The 20,441-nt window shown below is 36.9% G+C and overlaps 1 protein-coding gene across 10 annotated transcripts in view; it reads right to left on the reverse strand.

Annotated features, from left to right (window-relative positions):
* R3HCC1L (R3H domain and coiled-coil containing 1 like) overlaps window positions 1–20,441 on the reverse strand; it is a 70,255-nt gene that overhangs the window by 11,585 nt on the left and 38,229 nt on the right. For all 10 annotated transcript variants that reach the window (XM_054690740.1, XM_054690744.1, XM_054690745.1 and 7 more), the window contains one exon: window positions 3,055–3,230. In XM_054690740.1, coding sequence (XP_054546715.1) covers window positions 3,055–3,230 — 176 coding nt within the window. The remainder of the gene's footprint in view (window positions 1–3,054; window positions 3,231–20,441) is intronic.

The following is a 20,441-nucleotide window of genomic DNA, read 5'->3' on the forward strand; positions in this document are numbered from 1 at the left end:
GATTCAATCACCCCTCCTTCCTATTAGTTATAGAACTGATACTCTCCCCAATCAAACATAAGTGAGGTACAAGGCTATTAGTTTTGTCTGTACTAGAACTTTATAGAAAAATAGGATGCTTGATTGTGTACACAAAGTTTCATTGAAGTTAGCCATGCTCATTTGTTTATGTTTTGGTTTTGGCTGCTTCTGTGCAATGATGGCAGAGTTGCCTAAAATAATTACTATCTGGCCCTATAATAAAAACTGGGGACTAATTCCCAATTAATATAGAATATTACATATTCAAAAAATATACAAGAATCAAATTTTAAATTTAATTTTGTGATTTCAAACATAGACCCTGGTTCTTTTTTAATATCAGGCTTGGAGCATTAAAGTATAATCCTCAGTACTGACTTTCTTTCAGAGCCTGAAAATCTTTTTAATTGTTTTCTTTCTGAACTACTTCTTTACTCCTGAAGCTTATTTTTTCTTATATGCTAGAGATACAAAGGTATATTTCTGACTCTTTTAACTTCTGTTATGCATGTATATATACCAATTGTTCTAAAACCCACTTTTATCAGTTTTAATTTATATTTTTACTGCACAATAAAATTAACCCAATGAAATATAAATGTGATAAAGAAGAGTTGGTGTGTCTATAAAAAACACAGTCAAGAGCTTTGGAAGACTAAAGAAAGGTGAAGTCACTAAAAAAAAATCCAAAAATCTATTATCATTTATGTTTGGACAAAACAGCTATAAAAGACAGAGAAAACATTCTAACCTATAAAGAATATGCACTCAGATGACTCTGAAGTTATATTAAACTTCTTGCTCCATTTTAAAGACATGAGACTGGAAATAACAAGTGATATGTCATAAGGATGATTTAAAAGAACTCTTCTATCAATAGACTAGTAGCTTTAAAAAAAATAAAAGATTTGTCACCATAATAAACAGTTTCAAGTGAATGGACATTTGCAGGTATTAAGTTAAAATAAACTCTTTGAGACACAGAACAATCTTTTTTTTAACCATTTTCCACTAAACAATTTCTATGTGAGTGGTGTGAATAACCTCAAATCAATAATTTAATTTAGTGTTCCTGGGCTGTTAGTGCCCCAGGTGCTTAGCAAAAGAAAATACATATCCTTTCAGGAGAAATCCTTTTCTTTCATCGTAACCTCAATTCCCATAAACAAAATTCCAAGGAAAATGATCAGTTCACAGTAAATAAATAAATTTTCCCCTCCCAAAAAGCAAGGCACTATGATCAAGAATTTGTAGAAACAGAAGTAAAAGGACTTCAGTTAAAGGAATTATCAGACACAGAATAAAGTCTATGTTTAATACTTAAAGAAATTAAAGAAAAAAAAATCTTTAAAATACTTGGAGAAAACAAGAAATTAAACAATGACTATGAAGATTTTATAAAGAAATAGAACTTTGAGGGCCTCCCTGTAGAGCAAGGGGTTAAGCACCGCACCATGAAACAATCCACAGCCTCTGCAGCATGAGTTCGATCCCTGGCCAGCCAGAGAGAAACCTACATGGCAAAGCAGACCTCTCCTGTCTCGCCTGCTGCTCCCCTCAGCAGTGTATTTATTTCAGTTAGTCTGCCTGTTCTGTTCCCCACTCTGTCTCTGGTGAATCCCCTCAACCCCGCCCCCCCCATCTCTGGCCTGTATCCCAGCTCTTGTATGCATAAATAAATAAATCTTAAAAAAAAAATAGAACTTTGAAAAATGGGATTTAAAAGTTCAGTAGTGACTTACCAACAACTTATAAACAGCTGACCAAAAAAAAAAAAAAAAAAAAAATTGAACTGGAAACTAAAGAAATTATTCAGAATGTAACAAGTAGAGATGTAAATATAAAAGAGAGATAAGATAAGGATTAAGTGAAAGGTCTATTAACATTTAATTGACACCTTAAAAGAAGGAAAAAGGGACAGAGACACAATACTTGAGATAATGTCTCAAGAACAGCATGTTAGTGTTCTCCAAACCAATGAAAGACACTACTGAACACTGATTTAAGAAGCACAACCAATCTCAAGAACAAGTTAAGAGAAATACAAACACTCCTCCTAGCATACAAAGAGAAAAGACAGTAATTCAGAAACAACATTTAGACATTCAGCTGGTTTCTCATCATCAACAGAGAAAGTAGGACACAGCAGAATATCCTCAAAATTTCTGAAAGAATAACTACCAACCTAAAATTTTATACCCAGTAAAAATATCTTCCATGAACAAAGCCCAAATAAAGTCTTTAAAAAACAACTGAATCTGTTTTCAGCAGACTGCTACTAAATTAAGTGATAAAGATGGTAACTTCATGCAGTAAGAAAAAGATTTCAGATGGAAGGTAAAAGATACAAGAGGAATAAATGAAAAACATAGAAAGTCGGTAAATCTTAAACACTGAATAACCACCATAATGTCAAATGAAAGTAAAAGAGAAAAGAAAAAAAATTAAAGAACAAAGCTATAAAATGCATATAATCTGGGATTGGGAAGACTGGAATTAGGGAATGGAATTAAAAATCCCTATAATGCTTGGAAAGAGGGTAAAAACATTAAGTTAAGCCATTCATAAGTTTAGCATGCATTTTGTAATTTCTAAAATAACCACCAAAGAATAGAAAGACTATCATTTTCCCCCCAAATGGAATGAGAATAATACCTCATCAATCCAAAAGAAGGCAAGAAAGAAGAGAAAAAGACGGGACAAGTAAACACATGCAAAAAGAAGTCAAGTATACATCCACATATATCAATAATTACAACAAATATAAAAGAACCAACTGCACTATGAAAACAGATTCATAAGTTATCACTGATGATCTTCTTCTTAAACCTAATATGGGGTACAGAATTTTTAAGGAACCCAGAAGATGGAGTGGTTTGATACAGAAGATTTTCAATGAACTTGGAAGAGACAATAAACTTGATGCTAAAGTAAACAACAGGGAGTACAAAAACAAGAAGTGACTTTTCAGAAGAAATTGAGAAAACTACAGCCCACTTTTCCTAACATTCTTAACAATTTGCAAATACTTACTGGTAACAGCAGAAAATCCGTAGAAGGTCTTCAGTACGAAATTCTTGGGGAAAGTCATAAATTTCAATTACGTGTGGGAATTCACAATCACTGAGATCAATATCAGGAACTTTGTGGTTGTAATAATCAAAGTTAGGTTCCTGGATGCTTTCTCTGTTCTTCATATTCCCCGATAACTAGAGAGGTGGAAGCATATAAATGACTGTTATATCAGACCAGGGCATTCTAAAATAGCTTCCCATATATAAACAATTCTCTTTGTCTCTGTATACCTGTTGCCTTAACTTTTAGCATTGTCTATATTAGTGCTGTTTGTGACTACAATAATGACCAGGGATCTATCACCCAGTAAATATTATACATGTCAAATACTTGAAAAGGTGTTGAATTTTCAGTGAAGACAGGCAATACATGAAACTTAGCCTCTATCCATCAACCAACACATGAGAAAATGTAGAATGATTAATGTGGTGAGTTACAAATAGCACACCATAGAAAATGAATTTCAGAAAACAGATGAAGAAGTGAATTAATAACATTTGTTTTATTTGAGTTTATTGATCAGGCTCATCTCATTGTTTCCTTGCAAGAAATGAACAAAAACACCAAAATTTTTAAAAATCAAAAAACTGTTAATCCACTTTTGTATTCTTCTCATTGTAACAATGGGAGCTCCCATATATAAAATAACTTTTCTTGAGTTCACCAGAGAGATGAGTATGCAAGTGGCACAAATTATTACACTTAAGGTTCCTAGCATGAGAGCTACCCAAAGGAATTCCCACATAGCAGGTTAGTAAAGGAATTAAAATTCTTCAATCCTTTAAAAAAATGTGTTTAAAACCTAAAGGTTATTAGCTATTTCACACTGGCAACAGATGAAGGGAAAGGAAAACAGGTTAGTAAAGGAATTAAAATTCTTCAATCCTTTAAAAAAATGTTTTTAAAACCTAAAGGTTATTAGCTATTTCACACTGGCAACAGATGAAGGGAAAAGAAAAGTGGAACATGACAACAAAGTTATGAGGGACGGTCATTTTGTCACTCACCTGTTAAACGTCCAAGGTGCTAGTATTGACTACCCAAAGCCTTTGGACTCTGAAAGTATCTTCTTCCCAGTTAATCAAAAGTCCAACGAGACCCCCAAGTTTTCCTTTTTTTTTTTTTCTTTTTATTGAGGTAATGTTAGTTAACAATACTATAAGCTTCTGGTATTCAGTTTCTCCCTTCAACAACTGTATGTTTTGCACCACACTCACCACCAAAGGTCTAATCACCATCTACCACCAAACCATTCCTTTACTCTCCCTTCCCCTCTGGGAACCACCACCTCGTCAGAGTTTATTTTTGCTTTTTCTTTATATCCTACAAATGAGTGAACCCATATGGTATTTTTTCCTGTTTACATTATGCTTCTTTTCCCATCAAATGAGGATACAAGAATTTGCAATCACAAAGATATGCCTTTCCTCGGAGAAGTGAAAAACAGGTTCAAGAATTTTATTAGGGAGGGATTGAAAGGGAAAGGTGATTTAGGATCAACAAATTTCTTTGTTGCTGTACCTCTAGTTCCCTTTCTCCACTAGCTTTAGTTTTACATCTCAAAAAAAAAAAAAAAGGGAATAATAATAGTACCTACATCCTCACAGATGTGTGGATTAAATGAGATGATGCAGTAAGCACTTAGCATACTGCCTGGCACACACTTTAAACAAATTTTAATTGAGTGCTAAATCTATGCCTAGGATATGGAAAGCAGGAAGAGAATATTCCTCTCATTGTAACAATGGGAGCTCCCATATATAAAATGATAACTTTTCTTGAGTTCACCAGAGAGATGAGTACGCAAGACAACCAAGGACATTGAAATTTACAGAATGACAAGTCCTTCTAAAGAGAAACAGAACACACTGTTTTGCCTTTTGGCAGAAGTGGTCACCTTAAAAGTGACAAGAAGATACCAGTTAAACTTTTTAACAAAATCTTAAAAAGTCTAGAGTGAGCTAGTGTGTCAGTTTAGAATAACTCTGAGACAAAGGGAGTCTGTAATCACTTGCAAGTCCATCTTTATGCCAGCATCACATTGTCATGATTACTGTGGCTTTATAATAGGTTTTGAAATCAGGAAGTTTGAGTTTTCCAACTTTGTTCTTTTTTTCAAAATCCCTTTGGCTATTTTGGGTCCCTGCATTTCCATATGAATTTAAGGATCAGTTTGTCAATTTCTGTAAAAAAAAGAGCAGCTGGGATTTTGTTGAATATGTACATCAATTTGGGATTTATCTTAACAATATTAAAAATAGATGAACATTGGATGTCTTTCATTAATTTAGGTCTCTTTAATTTCTAACAGTGTAGTTTTCAAAGTACAAGCTTAAATTACTTTTGTTAAATTTATTCGTGAGGTTTTTTATGCTATTGCAAATGGAAATGTTTTCTTCATTTCATTCTTGGATTTCTGGTATTGATTTTTTGAGTTACTTTGCAAAAACCAAACTAAACAAATCATTACATGTCCATGCATTTACAAACGGGGCTAAAATGTATCATGAGAGGTAAACAATGTATAACTACAAAATATTTAGGAAACATAAATCCTAACAACAGACTAAAAAGAGGAAGGTGAAGATAGGGAGGATGGTCTGACAAGAAAATATGATTATATTTTTTTGCTCCAGCCTCGTCAGTAGAACTCAACTGCATGTTTATATCTCATTTCTGAGGTAATTATTAATGTTTTTGGCTTCTGGGACTAAATAAAAATTTTGTTAATAAAAGCATAAGTTATTATTCTACATTCCATGGCACAATACACAGTCCTACATAACCTAACAACAGGGATACATTTTGAGAAAGGCATCAGGCAATTTCAACACTGTGAAAATGTCCAACAGTCTATTTAACCAAACCAAGATGGTAGCAACAACTACATATCTAGGCTGTGTGGTATAACCTAGCACTCCCTGGCTACAAATCTATATAGCATGTTGTTGTACTAAATACTGCAGGCAATTTTAGCGCAATGGTATTTGTGTATCTAAACATATCTAGGCTTAGAAAAGGCAGAGAATATAGTATAAAAGATTAAAAATAGAACACCTGCATAAGGCACTTATCTTAAGTGGAGTGTTAATGTAAAGGCCTAGGATACTATTATATACTCTTGTAGACTTTACAAATACTGTACACTTAGGTTACACTAAATTTATTAAACAATATTTTTCTTTCTTCAATAAATTAACCTTAGCTTCTGTTTACTTTATAAACCTTTTTTTAACTTTTTGACACTTCTATAGTAACACTTAGCTTAAACCAAACACAACTGTACAAAAATATTTTTATATCATTATATAAGATTTTTTCAAACTCTTAAATTTATTTTGTACTTTTAAAACTTTTGTTAAAAACTAACACACAGGGCCTCCCCTGGTGGCGCAGGCGGTTGAGCACCATGCTGTGAAGCTGTCCGCAGCCTCTTCAGCACCAGTTCAATCCCGGTTGGCCAGCAAGGGTCCCACATGGCGCAGCAGATCTCTCCTGTCTCGCCCGCTGCTCCCCTAAGCAGTGTATTTCGTCAGTCTGCCTGTTCTGTTCCCCACTGTCTCTGGTGAATCTTCCTACCCTCCGCGATTCTGGCCTGTACCACAGTTCTTGTATAAATAAATTAATTAAATCTTTAAAAATAAATAAAAACTAACACGCAAACACACATCACCAGTATCACTGTCTGCCACCTCCACATCTCATCCCACTGTTGGGTCTTTAGGGGTAATAACTTGCAGGGAGCTGTCATCTCCTCTAACAATGTCTTCTTCTAGATTACATTCTGAAGGATCTGCCTGAGGTTCTTCTTAGGTATCACTCTTCTCAGAAATATGGTTTGACTTTTTTTTTTTAATTATAGATTTGCTTGTAAGCAAATTAATACCCCATGAACATTCTTCTTTATTAGTGAAAACCTTTTAGTTGTTGGGGGGTCTATATTTTCAAACTTGTAGAGTCTGCAAAAAAGCTTCCACTAAATCCTTCACTGTAAATTTTCCTTGGGGTTCTTACTTTTCTTCCCCTCTAAATTTCCTTTTCTCTGATGTCTTTAGCTAAGTATTTCTGTTCCAGTTTCAACAACTCCTCATTAGCCACTTTCTCTGAAGTCACCTCTAGGAGTGCCTCACAGGCATCTCATTCACACCCAGGTTAAAGCTGTTTGCCATTTCAACCACAGCCTTGTTGATTTGCAACCTCCTTATCCTTGGAAAATCCTTTGAAGTCACAGATGAACCTCTTGAGGTTCAGACTCCAGATGCCACTCAGACACTTCTTGGTAATAACACAAACGTAACTTTTTTTTGCCCAAGTAAGGTTCTTAATGCAGTTATAGATATTGTAATCTTCCCAGAATCTAGGGAGAGTGTGCATCCATGTCTTCCTCAGTTGCAACAATAGCCCAAGTAAAGGTGTAAGGGGCAGGACAGGAAGGCCACAGGGCAGGTTTTCTGATCCAACAGAAATAAATACTTTACACTTTACCAGGTAAAGGAGGACAGAGTCCTGGATCCCTCAGTGGCTTTTGCAGGCTATTATTGGGATTTACCAGGCACACAGCAGGCAGGGGTGCTGAGGGGTGACCGGGAGGCTGGCAGGCCTCCCAGCCCCCAGCAAGTCTTCACTCTTTCTGGCGTTCTCATGTTCTCTCTGCTTCTCTTGTGGTTCTCCTTTCTCCATTCATTCTGCTTCTGCTCCTCTACTGCCTCTCTTCTGCTGGCGTCCCTGTGACGCTGCCCTTAAAAAGCCCAGTCTTAGCCCAGATGAATCCCATCTACATATGCCCACACCCTACTCCATCAGGCATGCATTCAGGACCACAGGGTTCCGTCATCTATCCTAATGGCGGGAGGGCAGAAAAGCCTGATACTTTTACCTTACCCTACAAAAGGTCTTCTCAAATAGTTAGGTCTTAAAAGTTGCTATAAATGCTTGGTCATTGGTGAGATTAAAGAGGTATATTTGGGGGGAGAACTACCACTTAAATAATGGGATGAAGATCACCAATAAAAGGAAGGTGTTTGAAAGAAATCTTGAAAGGTATGTTATTCTCCAAACAGTACTACTACTCCATTTTGCTGGCAGAGCAATTCAGGGGGGTACCATGGAAGAGGACCTGGGTCACCCATGACTGCTTATTGCACCGGTTGTATACTAGTAGTGTGTGCTTACTGATGTATGCCTGTAGACCTTGGGCTTCTCACTGTGCCACATCACAAAAAATTTTAATTTGTAGCATGCAAAAAACATTACCCCCAAGCAAAACTGTCATCCTGTTCTTAAAAGTCTTGAAACTTAGCATTGATCTGGCCTCCCAGTGAATCAAAGTCCTTTCAGGCATTTCACTTCTAGAACAGGGGGGTTTCATTCATATTGAATATTTGCTCTTGCAAGTATTTTCCTTCCAATCAGTTTATCTAGAGTTCCAAAATTATTTCACCTGCCTTTACATCAGCACTTGCAGACTCACCTTCACTTGCACATTAACTAATGGAATAATGACTCTTGAATCATTTAAACCACCCAGAGCTAGCAGTAAATTCCATGTCATAATCATGTCCAGTCTTTTCTGTCAACATTACAAAGAAACTTTTTGTTTTGACCTTGATCACCATGGTGCTGAGAGGAATACCTTCTGTGTGTGGTCTTCAATCCAGGGTTATTAGACTTTTTTCCATAATTATATAGAGCTTTCTTCAATTTTCATTAGTCTCATTGCTTTCACAGAAGCAGGTCCTTTAACAGTTTCCATCACTTGTTCTTGTTCCTCAAGATAATAGCTATGGTGGAACACACCTGATTGGTAATAACCATCGCTAATTTTCTACTTTTATAGTCCTTAATCATTTTTAGTTTTGTTTCCAGATCACTCTACACGGCCTCTTACTGGCAATATTACTTAGTGGATTTTGTATGCTTATGGGTCAAAAGCAAAAAGAAATGAGATTAAATTAAGCAAGCATGGTGATGGTGGTGCGGGAGAAGGTGATATGCTCAAGAGTTGCAGTAAACACGAGATGTATGAGGCTGGTGTTGGCATAAAACGTTATGAAGGACATAATGCCACTAGGCACTAAGGATTTTAGGACCATGGTGGAATATGCAGTCAATCGATGATCAAAAAGTTATGTAGCATGTGACTGTAAAGCCTTCAAGTTACATACTCCTGGCCAGTTTTTCCTTAACACTCAGACTCGACTAATACCAGAGACTCCTAACTTTTCCGAACAGGAGGAAAAACCTCCATTTCCCCCGTGTTATTGATACTGTCGGGATCAGCTTACATTTCTACCTGTAATATATTCTTTGTGGAGGTATGGTAGTAGGTAGGAGACAATACTGTTAATGACACTTTCTCTACTAAGAATCACAGCAAAACCTTCAAGGGGACCTTAACAGAGTAAAGGTAAGAAGAATATGTGGCACAGAAAAGGGAAATGTCTAGAAGAAAATATAGTACAGAGTAGAAGGGAGGACCAGAGAAGACTGTGAAGGGAAGTGGGCTTCGGGGAGGGCACTGTCACAAAGAGGTTAGACATGGCAGTATAGAGAGCTTTAGGGAAAGGCATAAAAAATGCCTTTATTATGGAGACACCTTTGTAGTTAGACCTACACTCACTGTCCAACACAGGAATTGCCAGCCACTGTGACCCGCGTACTTCAAGTGTGACTAGCACAAACTGGCATGCTTTAAGTATGAAATACACATTAGAATTCAAAGACTTAACATTAAAAAATATGTAACATATCGCATCAAATAATTTCCTATACTGATTACATGTTGCAATGATATTTGGCCATATCAAATTAAAAACACATTATTGGGCCTCCCCAGTGGCACTGGCAGTTGAGCACAGTGCTGTGAAGCTGTCCACAGCCTCTGTAGTGCAGGTTTTATTCCCGGCCAGCCAGGGAAATTCCCACATGGCATGGCAGACCTCCCCTGGCTCGCCTACTGCTTCCCTCAGCAATGTATTTCGGTTGTCTGCCTGTTCTGTTCCCCACTCTGTCTCTGGTGAATCCTCTCACTCTCCTGTGCCTCTGGCCTGTACCCCAGCTCTTATATAAAAAATAAATAAATCTTAAAAAAATAAATAAAAATAAAAATGTATTATTAATTTCACCTGTTTTGTTTTTGTTTAATGTGCCTAGTAGAAAATTTAAACTTATACACCTGGTTCACATTAGAAGCTTGCATCATATTTCTATTGTAGACAAATGAAATGTTTACTGAAAGTCATAAGTACTGAGGCAATATAGTCAATGTGAAACCTTCATATTGGTAGAAATGTTTGATAGAGCAACATCAGAGGTTCAGAACTTGATTCATCCTGATCTATCTATTACAGATCTAGGGAGAGTGTGCAAAAAAATCAGAGCAAATAATTTTCACTCATAAATCACAAACATTTTATGATTTTTATTGGTGGTCTATCTTGCTATTAATGAAGCATTGACTGAGATTTGAGTATTTCTTCATATGTATATCCTAATTCCACAAAACCACTAAGCTAAATTAAAATTATTCTCCCTAAAATGAGAATAAGATTCTTAAGATTCTTATAGTCTAGTAGTCTAAGCTAAAATGTCTATAAAATATTACCTGACTTGTTATGACATAACTGCCCTGACGCCAGTCTGTACAGGGGGAAAAAAGTATGAAGGGATTAGAGCTTTGAGCTTTTAACTTTCTGTTGTTTTTTTACTTGTTTATTTGATCCTTGGTTCTTCAAGGCACAGAAGAAGAAACAAAAAGTTCTTAAGTCACAAGAGTTATTCTCATCAGACAAAAACTAAAAATATATATATTATTTTGGAGTAAAATTTTATTTTTTAAGATTTTAAGATTATAACTCCGTTAGATGGATGTGTAGGATGGGCTGTTACTATTATCTGGATGGAGAACTGCATCACAGAGATACTAAAGGATAATCCCTAAGGTTACAAATCAAATTACTGACAAAATATAAATCATAACTCACGTCTCCTGATTGCTCATCTAGTGTACCTTCCAGAGCATGATGAGATGGCCTTACAGTGAACGCAATCAGAAACAGTGGCTATAACAATGTTCAGGGCTACTAATTCTTTGATCAATGATTTATGGATATAAGCTGTTCTAGTAAGAAGGTCGAAAGGGAGGGAAAGAAGGAAAGGAAAGAGTAAGAGAGGATCAATGACAAAGTTGAAAAGACAACTTAGATTTGCTGATTTCTTTCTAGTCCTATATTCTTGATAGCCTATGGACTTTACAAAAACATACTTTGATCATGTCATTCCTTTGATCAAAAATCTTCAATGACCGTATTTAATCTGGTCCCACCCCTATCTGTGGTAGCAGAACAACGGCCTCTCAAAGACGTCCATGTCCTAATTCCCTTAACTTGTGAATATGTTACATGGCAAGGAAAAGCAGGGTAGCAGAGCAAATTAAGGTTACAAAGCAGTCAACTTTAAAATAGAGAGATTATCCTGGACTATACAGGTGGGCCCAGTCTAATCATAAGGTCCTTAAATGCAAAAGAGCCTATATACAGAAAATTCAAATGTCTGAGTGATACAATATGACAAAGACTCTACTGGTAACTAGTGGTTCTGAAGATGGAAAGGGGCTTCAAGCCAAGAAATGTGTCTTCTGGAAAAGACAAGAAAATGGATTTTCCCCAACAGTCTGTAGAAAGGAGAGCAGTCCTATCAATATCTTGATTTTAGTCTAGTAAGGTCCATTTTGGACACCTTCACAATTGTAAGATAATAAATTTACGTTAGTTTATTGTAGCAGCAACAATGAACTAACATACTATATTTCCAGCTTTTTAGAATAAGATTTTTATTTATTTATGCATACAAGAACTGGGGTGTAGGCCACAGGTGTAGGGGGTAAGAGTCACCAGAGACAGAGTGGGGAGCAGAACAGGCAGATCTAGTGAAATATAATGCTGAGGGGAGTAGCGGGCGATACAGGAGAGCGCCCCATGGGTTAGCTCTCTAGCAGGGGATCAAACTCATGCTACAGTGGCTGGAAGTAGCTTAATAGTGCTGATATTTTAACCCCTGCATCACCAGGGCTATCTTTTCAACTTTATCTCAAGTCATCCCTTAAAATATGCTAATTCCCACCAAGGAGTTATACAGTGCCTAAACACCTTGCTTCTTCCTGCCTGTTGCTTGGGTCACATTATTTTAGAAGTGTTGACATCTTTCAATTTTCACATCTCAATAAATACTATTCTCCAAAGAAATACTCAAATACTACCTCTTATATGAATCTTCCCCCTAATTACCCCAAAGCAGGTATAATATGACTCTTCCTTTATACTCCTACAGCATTTACTTCATGTGCATCACTTCTGTACCTTATATTACACCTTATATTACAGCTAGACCTGTCTTCTTCCTCCAACCTCAGTGTGATCACCCACCCAATAAACATTCAATGTATGCTTAACATACATTAGAAAAAGAACTTAAAGAATTTTTATATGTAATAAAGATATGAGAAGAAAGCAGTATCAGTGGGTAGAGGAGAACACAACTTTGTTTACTCTTCTTCCCTGCTGAAGTAAAGTAAAAATACATAGAAGAGGCAGAGAGAGGGACCGCAGTAGAAGGAACAAGTGAAAGGCAAGCAGGAGTATGGTATTCACTGAACAGGTCAGTGTGGTTACTGAGTCAAGTAAGGACTTGGGGGAGTGATGGGCTTAATTGTGTCCTGCCAAATTCATGTTAAAGTCCTAACTCCCCAAATCTCAGAATATGACTATATTTAGAGATAAGGTCTTTAAATAATTAAGTTAAAAAAAAAAGTTCAGTTAGGGTGGACTCTGATCTATTGCAAGGTGGCGTCTATAAGAGGAGGAAATCTGGACACAGACGCAACACCAAGAGAAGACAGAGGGAAGATGGCCATGTACAAGCCAAGGAGCGAGGCCTCAGAAGAAATCAACTTTATTGAAACCTTGGTCTTGGCATTCTGGCCCCCAGAATTGAGAAAACAAATGTCTGTGTTATTTTGCCAACGCCAGTCAGGGGTTCTTTTTCTCACAAATTTAGCAAACTAACACAGGCTGAAAAGGAAGGCTGGTGTTACAGTTTCCTCATCAACATTCTGATTCCATAATTCAGCTACTAGGGGTATGTCATATTTATCCCTACATTTCCCCCCTGTACACATTATCATGCACAAACTAGGCATTCAATAAATATTTGTGAAACAAATAAAATGCACAAGTCTCAAGTTAATTACTTTGTCTGATTCCACAGACAGCCTTCATCAAGGAGGATAGGAGTTATAAAATATATATATTTTTTAATGATTCTGGATGGCATTCTGAAATTTGGAAAAAAAAAAACCACATCTTTCCTCTTTTACTAACAAACTTTAATTGCCCTGGTTATATAAATCATGCAGAAAATCCAAATTAATAAATTACAAAAGGAAAACAACAATAAAATTTCAAAATAGATCATCTAGACTTATGACAGTGACAAATTTAGGACCCGAATCTGGGAACAGACTGTATAGTTCACAAGCTGTTTCCAGCATGGAATGCTTTGCTCCTGATACTTCCTCTCTTTTCTATCTTTAGTTCCTCTTGAAGCTTTGCTATTGAATTCAATTTGGTGGTCTCTCCCTTCCCTTCTACAACTACATCAAAACACATAGCATTTTCACATATATCATATTTATCAATTCCATGATGCACAATTTTTCACCTTTTAACATCTCTGACATTAGGGTACATTTTCCGATCACACATGTTACAACCATTGTTTGACTGCACACACGTAAGAATAAAATGATCCAGGATCAAAACTTGTAAAAAGTGTGGCCAGAAGGTAGAAAAATACCCCACATATAAGAATAGCAAGTGCAAAGGTGACTTAAGAATCCAGCAGCAATGATTTTTGCTTCTTTCATGTACTCTTTTTTTTTTTTAAAGATTTATTTATGCATACAAGAGCTGGGGTACAGGACAGAGGTGTGGCAGGGTGAAATAGGGAAATAACACTGCTTTTTAAAAAGAAAAATACAGCATTTTCAAATTTCTCATGACTTAAGTTCAAGAAGAATAATACTACATGGTATAATATACAGCATAAATTATAGCTTCCAATCCTCTTCTTTATTGCTTTGGATATAAGTCCTTTTCAACAGCAGAAGGATAAACTCAGACATTCAACTTGAACATTTTATACATTAAGTATAAGAGTAGGTAATATCTTTAAGGGTAATCTTTATAAACTAATAGAATTACGTAATAAATCTAGGTTATACCACCACTGTCCTTATCAGGAAACCAAGGCCAGAAACACAAACTTTAAGTGCATAAGAATTTTAACACAGAATGGGTACAATGTCAGCAAGGTGCCAGAAATCTAGATCTCTCTACAAGTGGTAGCAGCAACAACCCAATACCCTGATTATTATCAGCGGGAAAAAGCCATGTCCATATTGAAAGAGGTAAATCAGAAAGAAAGGGGAAAATAAGCAAGAAAGCAGAATAGAAGTAGGGCAAGAGGAAATAAAAAAAGACAGCTATGATAATGACACATGTATAACACCCCCAAAATTGGTTCAGATGCTCCTTTACAGCCCCTAGTGCCAGAGGATAAACCTGAGAGTTCTGGTCCTCTCCTATGAATGGTAACACACAGCAGATGAGTAAACAAGCAGGAAACGAGTGAATATCCTCAACAAACATGGACCAGGTTCATATTCAGATGGAACAGAGAGAGTATATGCCAGATCATGGTTGGCATTCTTGGAAAAATGCTATACAGAGCTATTGAACAATGTGTGTAAAAACAATGTGGTAGATTAAATTTATAGTCAAGGAAGACTGAGAAGGCAGGGAAACATATTTATATTTCCACTTTTTCCCAGCACAATTGGAAAAATTAGATGAAGAGATACCACTGATGAAATAGAAAAGTAAGATTCCACTAGCCTGAAACAGTAAATCTAAGTCAAGCAGGGGATGATGAAGTTTGTCTTCCAACTGGTCTTCACAGTTGTAATTCTTTACCTGAGCTTAACTCGGGTGCTACTATGATAATAAGATTGGTTGTCCATGAGACCTAAGAAAAACCACAAAGCAAACAAACATGGCATTTATCATCATTCCACTTCTCGCTTGATTTCTCTAGTCAATGATATCTTTAGCTACCTAAAATTCTACATCACACCTAGGTGTGTTGTCCCCATACCAAAACTACTCCTTGTTTACCATAGATTTTCTTTATTTTCTTTATGTGTCCTTTTCTTTATGTGCCTCTTGGCCGTTAACAACAGACACATACTTCTGACCTTCAAACTGCTGACTCGGATCTTCTAGTTTAATTAGTGAGCCAATTTTGTCTGGGGCAGGTAATACAACAGATATAACACCTGAAGGATCAGAAATACAGTCTTGGTGCTTTAAGCTTAGTATCCGGCGTGCCTGAACATCCCCTTGACTTTTCCTTAACAATCTCAGTCTTTGGTCAAGCCATACAAAAGCTCTGTTGCTGATTAGCTCTTAAATTCCTCTGTCCTAAGTATAGGTCTTCTTACTTATACCTCCCTACACTCCAACCCCAAATTCATTAAAATTTTAACCAAGCTTTTTTTTTTTTTTTTCCTCTTAACACAAATGGATTCCTAATTTTTGGACATAGTTATCTGTTTTTTCATGGTCAGAGTAGTGTTCACTCAGGTTCTCTTATGAACCCTACCATTTTCTCTGCCTGCTATTGTCATGAAATAGAGAATGAATTAAATAGAATGAATATTAGCAGTCATATTGCTGCCTCTACCCTTCTGCTCCAACCACACACTACTCCCACAGTTCATGGAGATCATGAGGCAGAAGACTGCCAGAGACAGAGCAAAACACAACAGAAATCTTTCAAACTTCAGACAAAAATCCTTAAATAAACGCCTTCCTTGTACTGACAATGTAAGCCCAGAACTGTTTGCCTTTCTTTACTTTTGAAAAGGAATCAGAAATTAAAAAGACTGTTGGCTTGAATGTAAACTCGGAGGGGAAAAACATGCAACATTATACTCCACCTGAGTTCAGAGGAGATTTTTACTTTTCAGTTACTTAGGGTTTTAAAAAAGAAAACTATGAGCAATGGAATCTCCTTCATGTCCCTTGGTCATCATTTACTAAGGAACTGAACAACAGTATATATTCCAATGAGATTTTCCACTAGTGACCACATTAAAATATATAGCATCTAAAAGAAGGTAAGTTTATAAATCCTTACTCAGGCCATCAAGAACATGTTAATTCAGACATCTTAATAAAATATTAAATATAACTCTATTAAGATGAGCTGGAACTAATAAAAGATACTGTGAAAATAAAAATTAAAATAGTAATAGAAGAATGAGGAAATATACAGGAACACTATTTTTCACTCAATTTTTTCCTGTAAACCTAAAAATGCTCAAAAACAGTTTATTAATTAAAAAATAGTAACAATAAGGCCCCCCCTGGTAGTGCAGGCAAGTTGAGAGCAGCGCAGTGAAGCTGTCCACAGCCTCTGCAGCTCCGGTTTGATCCCAGCCAGCAGGCGAGGGTCCCACATGGCGTGGCGGACCTCTCCTGTTGCGCCCGCTGCTCCCCTTAGCAGTGTATTTCGTCAGTCTGCCTGTTCTGTTCCCCGCTCTGTCTCCAGTGAATCCTCTTGCCCTCCTGCGCATCTGGCCTGTACCCCCGTTCTTGTATAAAATAAATAAATAAATCTTTAAAAAAAATAACAAACAATCTTGTGGCAGTGGAATTAGTGTCCAATTTTATAGCCTCTCCAACATGAAACAGTATCCTCTAGTTTAGCCCTCAGGAATCTCTTTCTCTTTTGAAGTCACTGTCTAGATTATTTATCAGTTAATCAAAATCAGTGGATACCTCTTATATGGTTGTTTTATATTAGTTACTCTTCATATTGTTAATGTGACTTGTCATACAGTCACACCCTGTCTCTCCAAATAAAATATAAACAACTTCAGGGTAGAGAAAAATCTGGCATGTAGCATAGCACCTTAAAAATAGTAGTGGGCCTCCCTGGTGGTGAAAGGAGTTAAGCACCACACTATGAAGCAATCCAACAGCCTCTGCAGCACGAGTTCAATCTCTGGCTGGCCAGGGAGCAACCCACATGGTGAAGCAGACCTCTCCTGTCTTGCCCACTGCTCCCCTCAGCAGTCTATTTCAATAAATCTGCCTGTTCTGCTCCCCACTCTGTCTCTGGTGAATCCTCTCACCCCCGCCCCCAACACCTCTGGCCTGTACCCAGCTCTTGTGTGCATAAATAAATCTTTATAAATAAATAAATAAATAAAAATAGTAGTGAAAATAACAATATATGGCTCACTATTTGTGATTTAGTTTATCAAACTTTTAAGTGCTCCATATTTGCTATAACTGCAAAGTGACAAACTCGTATAGTACAAACTATTAATGAGGTCCCTAGGGGATGAGGTATGAAGGACTTTCCTCCCTTTGTACTTCATACAATTTGCTTTTAGAGGTTAGATTGTGCATTTTTCCGTTCAGTTTGGGGTTTTCTACTTAAAAATGAAGAATACTTTTGCAGGGCCTCCCCTGGTGGCACAGGCGGTTGAGCATAGCGCTGTGAAGCTGTCCACAGCCTCTGCAGCTCTGGTTCGATCCCGGCCGGCTGGCGAAGGTCCTACATGGCATGGCAGACCTCTCCTGTCTCGCCCGCTGCTCCCCTAAGCAGTGTATTTCGTCAGTCTGCCTGTTCTGTTCCCCACTCTGTCTTTGGTGAATCCTCTCACCCTCCCGTGAATCTGGCCTGTACCCCTGTTCTTGTGTAAATAAATAAATAAAAATCTTTAAAAAAAAAAAAAAAGGAAGGCTTTTGCAAAAGACTGTAAGAAAGACATAGGAATGAGTTAGCAATGAGTTAGCACACACAGAAGAAAAATGGTTCAACCTGGTCATACATTCTTAGAAGACTCTGTTAAGAGGGCTTTTCCAAATGGAAGGTCTCAAATTTTTAAAATACAAAAAACTACCTAAATACTGACTTCTATCTAAAACCTCAAATCAAAGTAAGAAAAGGCTCCTGAAGGGGGCCAGAGTCTTTCAAATGCCAGAGTCTTTCAACCTCAATGTTATACTGCTGTTATCCTACTACAGTCTCCTACTGAGATTAGCTGAGAAAGCAGCAGGGACTACGCAAGCTTCATCCAGACAATTCCTGTGTTCTTGTAGCAAGATCTCAGAGGGTTAAAAAAAGTCCTGCCAACACCCTTTTCTTTATCTATTACCAATTTAAATATCTATGCATCCTATACCATGGTTTAAGGAGACCAGGTATGATCTTTGGAGACTTATCAGGAGTTGCAGTTCCAGGAACTGAATAATGATCTATCTATGCACTCTACCTACTTCAGGCAGTTTCAGAGATTCAAATGTCACAGGAAACTGCTTCACATGCCAATGGCTACCACACCCTGCTCTACAGCATACCTCTTTGCCTACTAAAAGTATTAGCCATACCTCCACACATCTAGCCACTGCAAACAAAGAAACAGGCCAGCTGGGAAAAGAGCCAAAAATCTATTGTTGGAAAGTCTTCAAGGCAGGCAGACACTCTGGTTTAGCCTTTAATAAAGTATGTTTGGAGCGATATAAATAATAAATTAAGAGTAATAGTCACCAAAGGGCTATTAATGCTATTGGATTTGCGACATTAATAACATTATTATTACATCTTCTAAATCCCAAAGCACAGAAGACCAAGAATGGAGTTGGATCGGCTTCTTAATCTGTGTCCTCCTTTCCTGCTAGCATTTTCTCATCCCTCAACAGAGAGCCCACCCGTAGGCCAAGACCTACAAAGAACTATCCAAACATAATACCCGGCATTGGCTGTCTTCATTACTAGACTACATATTCTGTTTTCCTGCCATTCCTAACTTTTGGGTATACTAGTGTCCTCTTTGGTTATCTTACTAGGCACTTCAAAATACTGAGTAGTTGCCAAGATTCTTTCATGCCCATTCTAAACAGTGTAACAACATCAATAACTTCTCCCAGTTATTAATATTATTAAACCTGATTTGATTCTAAACTGCTGCTGCACATTGTTTTGCAATGGGTTGACAGACATGTCTAGCAACCACCCTCACATTCTGAAACACATTTAAGTTTGTGTTTTGAGTGGTGGGTTTCACTTTATGTGTATCAGAATCACCTGGAAAACTTGTAAATATACACACTGTTGGACGAGAATTTGCATTTCTAACAAGTTTCTACGAGATGCTCATATTGAGGAGCAGGGACCATAACTTTGGGAACATTTGCCTTTCAGAATGTGAGGACAGTGAAGGAAAAAACTGTGCACACATGAAAATTCTACATGCAATTTAAAGGGTTTATGGATGGTCCTCTGCCGACACCTTCTGTTCAATATTTCTTTCTAAGTAATATTCACAGGTAGTGTTTCCTGATTTGCTCTAGGACACGGTGTGTGTGTGTGTGCAAACACCGCCTAAGCATGAGGAGGAGTTGTATGCTACTGAAAAGTCAGTACTGTCCAGCAGGCTCCCTTCTTCAGTTTTAAGTGTCTCATGGGCACATTGTCATTCTTCTGTATTTCTGGTCTAATTCTCAGAAACAAAAGACTCATCACTTCATATTTAAAAGGCTCTTTAGAATCACTCAAACAAAATTCTGCTTTCTAGGTAAGGAAGTGGTATGGTAGAGAAAACATAAACACAGGATTAAGACAGGACAAGATTGAAATCCTGATTCTGTCTTTCCTAAAGAGCTGATCACTGAACTTCAATTTTCTCATTTACAAAACTGGGGATTTTATATAGAGAAATTATTTTTTCCCTTTCAAGGAAAAGGTTATATGAACCCATAATAAGCAATGAAAGGGAGAGTGGTTCTACATTTAAAACCCAATGACTCATATTTGTGATAAGGAATATGTTAGTTAAAGAGTGAAATGTTTAAATTAAGAAAATTTAAAAATTAAGTAATTTCTGAGATGCCCTTAAATATAACATTTTGCACTTAGGAACACTTACTAGTCATCATGTCACCACTCACTTACATTTTCTATATATACACAAAACAATCATTTATTCTCTAACTCAGCATAAACTCCTTAGTAAACAATCAAACCTTCAGTTTACCCTCCCTCTTGACTTCTATCCCTCTACAGTATCTAACAACATTCCAGTATCTACATGAAAAACAAATATAAAAAAATAATAAAATTATTCTGCTGCCCTCAATAGGCCTCTGTAAATGTTCTGAAGCTCTTTTAAAGAAGTAGCCTTCTGTATTTCCTCAAAAGATAGCTAGAGTCCATTA

The sequence above is a fragment of the Talpa occidentalis genome, unplaced genomic scaffold (assembly GCF_014898055.3).
Source record: "Talpa occidentalis isolate TD23 unplaced genomic scaffold, MPIMG_talOcc4v2.1 talOcc4.8, whole genome shotgun sequence".
Lineage (NCBI taxonomy): Eukaryota > Metazoa > Chordata > Mammalia > Eulipotyphla > Talpidae > Talpa > Talpa occidentalis.